Source organism: Ammospiza caudacuta, chromosome Z (genome assembly GCF_027887145.1).
Source record: "Ammospiza caudacuta isolate bAmmCau1 chromosome Z, bAmmCau1.pri, whole genome shotgun sequence".
NCBI lineage: Eukaryota > Metazoa > Chordata > Aves > Passeriformes > Passerellidae > Ammospiza > Ammospiza caudacuta.
The window spans coordinates 71,004,760-71,015,675 of record NC_080632.1 but is presented as its reverse complement, the minus strand read 5'-3'; the positions used below and the strand labels follow the sequence as shown (position 1 = coordinate 71,015,675).

Genomic DNA, 10,916 nt, shown 5'->3' with positions numbered 1-10,916 from the left:
CCTGTCGTTCGCGCCTCTCGCTCGGGGGAGAGCACATCCCTGGCATGGGGGCACGGGCGGCGGGAAGGCCGAGGGTCCGGGGGACACCGGGACCCCCGTCCGTCCTTCCGTCCGTCCGCCCGCCCGCCCGGGGAAGGCGGGGGTGCGGCGCGGCCTCCCGCCCTCCTTGCGCCGCAACCACTCCCCGCAAAGAAAGTCACCAGGGGGTGGGGAGATGGTGACAGCTCCAGGAAGCCGGCGGCGGCACCGAGAGACTCCGAGGGAAGGCAGCCCGCGGGGTGGCAGCTCCCAGCCCGCCGCCGCCATGAGCTCCGCGCAGCGCCCGCCGCTCGCCCACGTCTTCAAGGGGACCTTCGTGCACTCGAGCGCCTCGGCGCCCATGGAGATCCTGCACGGACACCTGCTGGGGGTGGACGATAACGGGACCGTGAGTGGGGGCTCGGGCGGGGGTCGGGGCGATGCCGCTGGGGTCCGCCTCGCCGGGCGCGGGCCGGGGTGCGAGAGGCAGGGCCGGCCCGCGGGTCCGGGCACAGACGGCGGAGCATTTTCGCACTGCCGCCCGTCGGGGCGGCCCCGCGGAGAAGGAATTTCGCACTTTGCGGGAGCTGGAGTTAGCCAGTTAGCCGGGATGGAGCGTCCCCTCGGCACGAGTCTGCAGTTGGCATAAATCTGCTTTTGAGGTGTGCTGAGCGTTCCCGGAACAGCAGCGTTCCTAGATCTGGCATTCTTTCAGATTCTCTGTTTTCTTTCAGTTTCGCAAGCTGGTTTTTTTTTTTTTTTTTTTTTTTTTGTTTTGTTTTTTTTTGTTTTTTTTTGTTTTTTTTTTTTTTTTAAATTCTAAGGGTATCTAAACAGTGATGGTGAAAATAGCTGTCTACCCACTGCACAGCCGTCTAAATGAGGCTTATTTTTTGTCTTCTCGTCACAAAAATTCCCCCTATGGCATATACCCATAAAGATTAAGAAAGATGGTGATGTTGAGCATTTCAGTAGTATGAACCAAGCTTAAAACGAGCATTGCACTTACTGATAATGTAGAAGAGAGTCTGGCAGGGAAGCAATGTCATTTCCTTAACCCTTATCACACTTGAAACTCAGTTTCATAGTGCAGGTTGTGCAAGTAGACCGGTGATTTTTTGTAGGCTCAATAACATATGGTCACCCTATGTCAAATCTAAAAAAGTAGTTTTCTTTCTTGTGGCTAAATAACAGGCTTCAGTGTGTCAGGCTTCAGTAACATTTTAAATATGTGCAAAATGCAGTTTGAGCCCTAACAGTGCATTTTCTCTATTCACACGGGTCCATGAGGGCGTGTTTCCTGACAGCCCTCTTACAGCTGTTGAGGAGTCTGGTGCAAGGTGCATTGAAGTCTGTGAGGAGCTGTATTTTGATGAACTGGAGGGAGTAAAGGCTTGCATGGTTATGTATTGGCTGGTGTTCACTAAAACAATAGATCTAAATGTAAAAAGGTTTGGCTGGTGTAACTCAAGTGCACAAGGCATAAATTCATACCCCATCCCACTCTCCTTAATGTCAATTTCTGCAAAAGTGTCTCTACACAGCATCCATATGAAATCAATATTTTTAGTGATTTTCTTGAAAAAGAGGTATATTAGTAAGCTACACCTAGACATCTGTGCTCTTACTTACTCTCTCCTTTTCCTAGGGAACAAGGACTCACAGTATAATGTTTTTCTTGCATAAATTGGCAGAAGTTTTTTTTTTTTTTTAATCCATTACAACACTATCTTCCTAAAATAAAATTCCCACCAGAATACAGTGACAAGAACTTTTATTTAATTCTCTTTTTATTACAAATTCTTGACATTTTAATATTCCAGGGGCTGATACAGGGAATATCCCATGTGGTCTCTTTTCTCCCTCTTACTCATAATGTAGCCTCACACAGAGCAACCACTGGAATCACAGAAGAGTTGGCTTTTCAAAAAAGACATAGTGATTAGAAAATTACTTGCCTTTATTTTTTGAATTTACACCAAAACTGCTTGTTTTCCTGCCAAAGATGTAAAATTAACTAAACAGGTGTCCTTCTTTTGCCTCATGTTGCTGACTCCATCATGTAAAAATTTTGCATGGTCTCTGACACTGTGTGTCAGAGCTTGTATGAACAACTGGATTCTGTTTTGCAGTGTGGGTCCCTGCATGTCCTCCAAGGGATGTAAAATGTCATCTCTCTTCTTTAACCCAGATGAATACAAAGTTTTATGAAGAAAATCATTGCCTTTGGATATAAAACCCCAATTTATCATCAAGTTAGCAAAGTAAGGACCATGTTTAACTGAGTGGTTTGCAGAGCAGTGTAGAGTTTCCCTTGAGGAAAAGCAAAGAGAAAGACCAGCATTCCTCAGGGTAAAGAAAACAGACATAGGTGCAAAATATGAGTTGTTATTGAAATGTTGGTGTAATTATCCTAGGTGAGTAGAATATTTAGTAAATAGAAAAAAATACTAAGTTAAAAGCCCTTGTGGAAATTATGAAAAGGGCAAGAGTTGTGGAATAAGGATATTAAGCATAAGTTTTGATTTCAGCCTGTTGCGACAGTGAGTGGACACATGTCAGCTGTACAAGGAGGAAGGTACCATCCATCTGGAATTCACTGCTTCCCTTTTCTCAGCAGGCTGGGCAGTTCCTTTAGCAGCTGGGTGTTGTGAGTGTTCTTGTCTCTCATTTAGCCTCACATTCCAGTTTTGGGAACTAGGCAAACAATAGGCATCACTTAATAACTGTGGGAACAGGGAGGGAGGAGAGCACGTGGGAGGGGAAAGAGGGGCAGACCCTTCTCCTGTTCACCTCTGAATACCGTAGGCAGGCACTGCTGGATCCAAGCAGACCATGTTCCTTCAGCCAGTATAATTCACTTTCCATTTTCTTGTTAGTAACATCTTTGCACTGTGGTGCTTGAGGGCACTCAGGGCTTGCTACATCAGGGTTGATGCACAGTTCAGTTGACCAGCTATGCTTTAGTTGAAGAGCTTTGGGCATCACTTGGTATACAAAAGGCCTGAATTAGTCACAAATGTTGGGAGAGCTTTACCCCTGATCTTTGGATTCTTTAGCCCCATTACGTGAGTAACACACGAGAACTTATGGAAGTGTTTGGACAATGGGGTTAGCAGCAACTAATTCTGTGTTTTGTGATATACCTTTCCCAAAGTGCCAATTATTTTCCTTGACTTCCTTCTTTAAACTGAAGTTCTTAGTCTTGTGCCCTTGTCTCTGTAGTGACTCTGGTGTAGAATTTCTTCTTGCTTCTACAGTGCAGAACTAATTTAAAGAACTGTGCATCCAGTTGGTTACCTTGAATGCGCAAGCAAATACTGGAGGAAATGTTCAAGCACAGCATCTCAAAGGGTTTAAAGCATTCAGCATTAGAAATGCATCCTAAAGCAATGGGGAACAACTCCTGGCTGACTAAGGAATTCCTTTGGGAAGTTTGTTTGATAAAAACGTAGAGGCCTTGTTGATTTGCCCATTGCCTAATTCAACCATAAGAGACCAGGTGTCAGGTTTAGAATTGGTTTCGTCTACCCAGCTTCCTTGAAACATATTTTCTTCATTTTTCCATGATTTAGGTGTTTTATTTTTCTGCACCCTAAGAGTACATAACAGCCACTGCTTTTCCATGGCAACGCCTGTTTCCAGAATTTGTCATCTGGTGTTTCATGTTTTTCTCTCTCTCTTTTTTTCTCTCCCTCTTCATCCTTCTCCCCCCCTCCAGCAGCTCTAACATTGCTCATTCTGCATCCATTTTGACTTCAATATCTGAATAACATGTTCTTTATTGCACATCAGATATTTCAGTAGGTCTGTATTCCAAGCCTTCTGCAGTTAAATTAAGTTGGATGTATTCCTCTTTGCATGGAGGACAATACTGCTTCTTGTCAACTTGTCAACTATTAATGGAATAGTAAAATCTTACAATTTTTGCTAGTGTGGTATTTATTTATATGGCATTATTTTAATATTTTTTCTGACTGAAAATGTAAAACATCTGCTCTTTAAACAATATAAATCATACTAGCCATGATTAGTTTAAAAGACTAGGCAGCCAATAACTTCTTGTCTACAGTTTAGCAGCATTTACAGTTTAGTAGCTTTGCTTATTTTGTCTATGGAAAAACCAGAAAATGGTGAATTTCTATGCAAAAGAAGCATGCACATAAAAATGGCATGCGAATAAGTGCTAAACAATGCTTTTTCCAGTCCTCTTGCTCTTCCTCTTAAGTTTCTTCCTATTGCCATTTTAAAAGTACTAAGTTTTGCCTTTTTTAATGTGGTTTTGTTTTTCTTTTTAACTGCTGCCCTAGCAACTGCAGTCATGAGCGTGACACAGGCCCTCCATGTGAGCATCATCCCAGGAACAGAAGGATACTGGTAGCAGAAAGAGTATTCCCTTGAAATTAAGAGAACCAGCTCTTACACCAAGGGAGTTAGAAGACCATGAATTGGTTTCTGGCAGAGGCTGTGGTTAGAGGCAGGAATTTCTGTAAGTTCAGGTGGGCAGTCTTTGGCCAGGAGAGACTTCCAAGTCCTCTAAATTGTCAAATGTTGAGGAAACTTGGATCCTGCATGGAGCCTGTAGTGGGCATTGCAGTCTCTAGGCTCCACAGTCTCTGTTTCCCGGGCAGCTGTCATGCCTATTAGTGATAGACCAGAGAATCAAAGAGTTGAGAATTCAGCTGCTAAGAGTCATCTTGTAGATTAAAATACCACAGAAGTTAAAAATAAATAGGAAATGTGTTAAAATTCTGACTAGGCAACAGCAACTCATCATCAGTAAAGTGTATGTTCCCTAGGAGTCAAATGGGGTTGAGTTTGGCTCCAGATTGTGGGGTTTTATTTTGCAATAAACAAAGATCTCAGCATCCTTTTAGCCCATTCTGTAAAATGAAAATATTATCCACATTTTCCCCTCCAATTTATTTTCTCATCGTAGGCACTATGGGAAAATAAAAATTAAAAAAGACTAACACAAGCAGAAAATTAGGAAATACTTATCTTGATGTCAGTCAGTCATAGGCACAGGAGGTAATTTGACCCCTCTCATTGTGAATACTGTACCTGCATTCCTGTGAGGCTGTTGTACAACTCCTCACAAGTGACTGTCCTGCTAGCATGGTGTTACCTTACAGGACGCTACGGTCTGTGTGGTTCTGCCTGTGTATTACCTGAGAAGGAGTTAACTGTTTTATTACAAGTTACAAGGTGGGTGCGGTTACTCACTGGATTATGAGAAGGTATTTCAAAATCATGCTTGATAGTCAGGAAGAACAAGAATCTCAATGCAAGCCTAACACCTCTGTAGTAAGTGTGTAAAATTGGTTTTAAGATATAACTTGTTTTGCCTTCATATAAAGCTGATGTGGGATGCACATTTGCGGTACTTAACTATGTTTTCTTTTTTTTAGATCGTGTTTGTGGAACAAGCTGATCAGCTAGAGCAACTGGCTAAGACATGGGGGTTCAAAACATCTGACATAAGACAACTGAGTAAACAGTATGTGTTTTATTAAGATTAGCTACAGCAAATGCAGTTTGTTCTTTGAGTGAGGTAAAGCGAGTCTTTATTTTTACAGGGACCACATTAAAACCATATGATGCCCATATATTTAATGGCCAAAATTCCATTTTAGTGCAGTGAGAGCTCTTTACCCAAAGGTGCCTATGTTCTGGATGCAACTCAGACAGTCCACGTTATTTTTGCATTCCTTGGTTTGGGATTGCAGACACGGCTGAATTGTGCTGGCTGATGTATGCTGCACAGAGCAAAATGCCATAATTTTTAATTTTCAGGCAAAATCACTTCCGTGCTCATGAAAGTGAGTGCCATTCTTTCTTGAGATTACATTTTATATGCATTTTGTTAGCAGTGGGCTGTGCCTAACGTGAAAGTCTAGATGTAGTAAATGTAGATAACACTGACACTGCAGATATGAAACTTGTTTGCTAAGACATTGACACGTTGCATAATAAAAATTAGTACAATTAGAAGATTTAAGCCCTCTAAACACAGAGCTTTTGATTTCTCCATACTGGAGCTGGAGCATTTCTTTTTTCTTCATGCAGTGAAATCCTCCAACTTTATTGTGAAGTAAAAAAGTTTTGGACTGTGTGAAAAAGTTTTGAGCTATGCTTTGCATGTAGTAGCACTGTCAAAGACTTGTGGCTTATAATTGAGACCTTCTAGTAATCAACTGTCAAAAATCTTTAATGCTTTGCTGAAAGGCTAATCATACAGTATATATGAATAATCAGATATTTTTTTCACTTGAAATAGCCTGAGGAAAAAGGAAGGTGCTGAGAATGTGAATCGATTGAGGAAGACTTTTCAGCATTTATCGCCTGCAAAAAAACAGAAAAAAGAGGAGCTAAAAAGAGACAAAATTCAGTTCATTCAGTAGCCAGGGAGAAGGAAAGAGGAGTGAGAGAAATGTTATGTAGTAAGGAGTTTCAGCACAAAACAAAATAGCCATAGCAACTTCCTAGTAAAGTTGATATACTCATTCCTGCTATTGCATGAACATTGCATGACAACATATAGTTTTACAGTTACATTGTAAATATGCCTTTCCTGTCAAGATACTGATCACCAGTGTCTGTGTCTGCATTTTTAGACACAGTGTCTGTTCTTCCATTAAGCCTTGAAATTCATTGATTTTACATATCTATATAGACATATAAATAATGTAGAAGAAAACTGGCATACAGAAAGTCACATTTTGTAAATATAATGGTCAGGAAGCTAGAGGCATTCCATATATATTCAAACTAGGAAAAAAGACTGTGTACAAATCTCTTTTTCAGGTGGATTCTGTAGTGGAGTAATTTTAGTTATTGTCAAGTCAGTTCTCCTCTGTTGGTTGGCATTTAGGGTGGGTCAATATTAGAGATAATTAGATTAATCCTGCTCCTATACTGTTTTTTCTCACAGTTAGATATATGTATTTTGTAGTGTAAATGATATTACTCAACATCTTCATACCAAAATATTTGTAGAGGTACAGCAGGAATTAATAGGCTGATGCTGAAAGAGACAGAATAATCTGTATTTGCCATGTATTCTGATGGATTTTAATCAAGTGTACTCTTTAAAACAAAGCTAATTACTATGGAGAATTTTGAGGCATTTTGGATTATTACAGTTTTATTTTCTTTCCTTAGTGAATTCTTCATGCCAGGATTGGTTGATACACATATTCATGCTCCTCAGTATTCATTTACTGGTACAAGAGTAGACCTGCCTCTTTTGCAGTGGTTGACTGCTTACACATTCCCAACAGAAGCCAAATACCAGGATGGTGGTTTTGCAGAAGAAGTGTACACCAGAGTTGTTGTAAGTCCTGCAAATGACATTTACCTGCTTGACAGCATTCATTTTTGTGTAATATAGGCATGTTCTCAGAAGGCTGGCGGAAAGAGTAGAGAAAGTTTTACTGTCATGGAAACCAGATAAAACCAAGATAGCCACTGTTCTAATTGCTAGTCAAGATTGTCTGTTACTAGTTACAGTCTTGTTCTCTTGTTGTTGGCAGTAGAGTTAATTTAATCACAAGGTTAACAATGAACTGTTTATCACCTTTTCTGAATATAATGACATCTACTAATCTACAGCAACTAATCTACTCTCAGAATTAGTACAGCCAGCAGGTGCAGACAACTTCAATGTAGCAACAGCCAAGCATAGTAAAAAAAAAAATTAATTCAGGGAATGTTTCCTTTCTTCCACAAAAGTCCTCTATTACAAACCCACCATCTGAAAAAAAACACATGAAAAAGAAGATACTTCTGATGGATGACAGATCTGGGATGTTCTGGAGTAGTAAAGAAAGTCATTGCTGCTGCTGAGGTCTTTATAGTGGGAATGTCTTTCACTCCAGGGGCCTTAGAAGGAGTCTCTCAGTGGTATTGTGGGTCGAAGAAAGACTGTGTTTGAGCTAGACTGGTTCTGAGCACTATAAAGTCTTTAAAATCTGCTGGATCTTAACAGCAGCTAGGTCATATTGCAGAGTACTAGTTCTGGCCTATAACTGATATTTATCCTTTAAATGTGGACTGAAATATCTTCAACAGATTAAATTATTTGGCCAGCATAATTTGCCTTGCATTTGTCTATTACCCTGGAAGTGTCTGTTGCCAATATAATAACATAACAAATCTGAAATAAATAGTTATGCTGTTCCCTGCCACACAAATTTTAAAAGAAATTACTTTCTGCCATCTGCCATGATAAAAGCATGCAGGAGCAGCCTGGTCATAAGCACTTTTAAGCCTTCAAGTGCTTGAGACAGAGAGGTGGCCTCGCCTTTGAGCCGTGTGCCCAGCACGCTGTTACCGCGCAGGCTGAGCCACCCCAGCGCAGCAGAGACCTCACCCTGTGGCAAGGTGTGCCACAGAATCATCTGGAAAAGAGCTGCCAGAGAGAGGTGACAGTTAGCTGTGGGAGCCTGAGCACCACAGTTAGGCTCTCCCCACATGAATCAAATAGAACAGGGTTAAGAAAATGTCTTCACATGTGGAAGATACATAATACCACCCTCTGCAGTGTTTGAAGGGGCCAGTTATAACCTTCATCTGTTAGAAACAGAACTAAACTTTCATGGAGCAGATGTCTTTTCATAAGTTTCATTGTGTTTATGAAAAAACAGCCGATTTTTTCAAATCAAAGTCCTGTTTCCAACAAATGCCTTCTATATTCAGCAAAAGAAACAATTTAGGTGCAATTTTCCTCCTTTTAGCTGGAACCTCCTCTTTGTGCTGATGATTTGGAAACAGAATTTTTTTAGATTTACTTTAACAATATTGTTAGGATTTCAGAAGTACAGAATTCTGAATTTTAAAAGCTAGAAAAGACAAAGGTAACTTGTCTTTGTAATGACATTGCTATTTTGAGACTTTTTTGTAATTTTAAAGATTTTAATTTGAATATTGTAAGGAAAAGACAGAGCTTGGCTTCATGTTTGTCAAATAATTAACTCTACCCTTCCTCTAAACATTGTGTGGAATGTCCCACCTTTTGTCTCGTTAAAAGAAATTTAAGAAATTCTCAAATTATTTGGCAGCCAGAACGCAAAAGTATAGCGTAGGTCTGTATGTTGGATAAGTGGTCCACATGGTTTGTATCAGTCCCAAGGATGAGAGAAGCTACAAATTTCATCATGAATTAATGTAACTAAAATACCTGATAATTTACTATTATGTTCCCCAAAAGTAATACAGGGATTTCCTTTGGTATATTAGATAAATAATTAACTCATAGTTTGCGTGGTTTTGCTCAGTTTACTTTTACAGTTAAGTTTGATACTTGGTATTTGAGGGCAACAAAGGTTTTTGATACATGAAAACCTGACTCGTTTTTCCAGCTAGATCAGGTTGCTAAAAGAAAACCACCATGTTCCCCAAAAACCTTCCTTTGCTAACACTACACAAACGGTACTTCACCATCAAAATTGGAGAGCCTTTCATAACCAGGAAATAAAAAGAAATTACTAGTTGTTTGTATTTCTAAATATAAATTGGAGTATTTCCACTTTGGGGAAAGGAATAATAACTGGTTTCTATGGGTTTAGCTGCTGTAAAAATTTTGTGAGCAGTTTTTTGTATTTAGTAACCCTCAGACTTAAAAAAGCTTTTATGAAATTAAAAATCTATATTTTTACCTTCCCACTTCACTGCAAAATTTCACAATAACTAAATGTTCTTGCGGCATGAAATGAGACTTCCTGTTCTGCATTTTGGCAGCTATGTTGGCTTTTTTCTCAGACAGTTGAAATTGATTTCTTTTTTTAGAGACGAACTCTAAAGAATGGCACGACTACAGCTTGCTACTTTGCAACAATTCACACAGATAGTTCCCTTCTTCTTGCTGAAATTATAGGTAAGTCTAACAGTGAGTTTGAAGGATTATGTGGGTCGAGTTAGTTGAAGGAAACAATGTTTAGGAGTTTAAACTGGCTAGGGATCTGTCTTTCTCCTAATTTGTTTTTTGTTCATTGTACCTGTCACACTGTGTCCCCAGGCCCCACCTGTTACCCATGTTCATTTAAACACCTCTGTCCTGCTTGCTGCTCCTTCTCTCCTCATTCCCAAGTCTGCTGCTGGCTGAGCTTGAATTAGGTCTGCTGGACTTGTTCTTCAGCTGCTTTTTCTAACCTTTTGTTATATGAGGTTTAAAAGAACTGAACGACAGGAGGCCCAGTCGGTGCATTAATTTCCTGATACACTGAGGTTTCATCTGATAATCAATATCAAAAATCTTCACACACCCTCTGAAATCAGAGAAGTGGAAGCTGCATCAGAATCCTTCCCTTCTGTTCATAGTTGCAAATGCCTGCTTGAAAATGTTTTTGTTCTTGCAGGATTTCTCAAGGCTCAGACAGCTCATAAAGCAGAGAAATTTAATAAGAACCTCAAATTTAATCAAAAATGAGCTATTCTGATTTATTTGGAAAATTTTGAAGCCATTGCATTAAACAACTCAAATAGTAAAAGTGGACAAAGCGATCTGATTTTAAAACGCATTTGACAGCCTAGGATATTATATGCATGTTTTACATATGATTTCTGATTTTTTCATCTAGCATGGGTAAATCTCAAGAAAGAGGCCAGAATAGATCTGGAAACTTCTCCCTCTAACTGGCCTGTTAACAATCTTTGCCTGTTAGCAAAAAGAGTGATGGTTTGCTAAGATCTTTATGCCTTCTCTCATCTTCAGGTAGTCATCTACTGCAGCTACTGTACTTTGATGCTTGTGTTTCTCATCCTGTGTGTTACAGCTGTCTTCACAGACTACCATTAAGAATTCTGGTTGTGGTTAAACTATAGTAATCTACTTCTTATTTATGAGTATTAATGTGGAAGACAGCTCCTATTTAATGTTGTTTGTTTCCTTCTTTTTG

General features: G+C 40.0%; 1 protein-coding gene across 1 annotated transcript in view; it reads left to right on the top strand.

Moving 5' to 3' along the window:
• Window positions 1-251: 251 nt before the first annotated feature.
• Window positions 252-10,916, top strand: part of GDA (guanine deaminase) — a 29,659-nt gene continuing 18,994 nt past the window's right edge. The window contains exons 1-4 of the mRNA XM_058823676.1: window positions 252-427; window positions 5,430-5,518; window positions 7,183-7,354; window positions 9,808-9,895. Of these exons, the coding sequence (XP_058679659.1) occupies window positions 305-427; window positions 5,430-5,518; window positions 7,183-7,354; window positions 9,808-9,895 (472 nt within the window). The 5' untranslated portion in view covers window positions 252-304. The remainder of the gene's footprint in view (window positions 428-5,429; window positions 5,519-7,182; window positions 7,355-9,807; window positions 9,896-10,916) is intronic.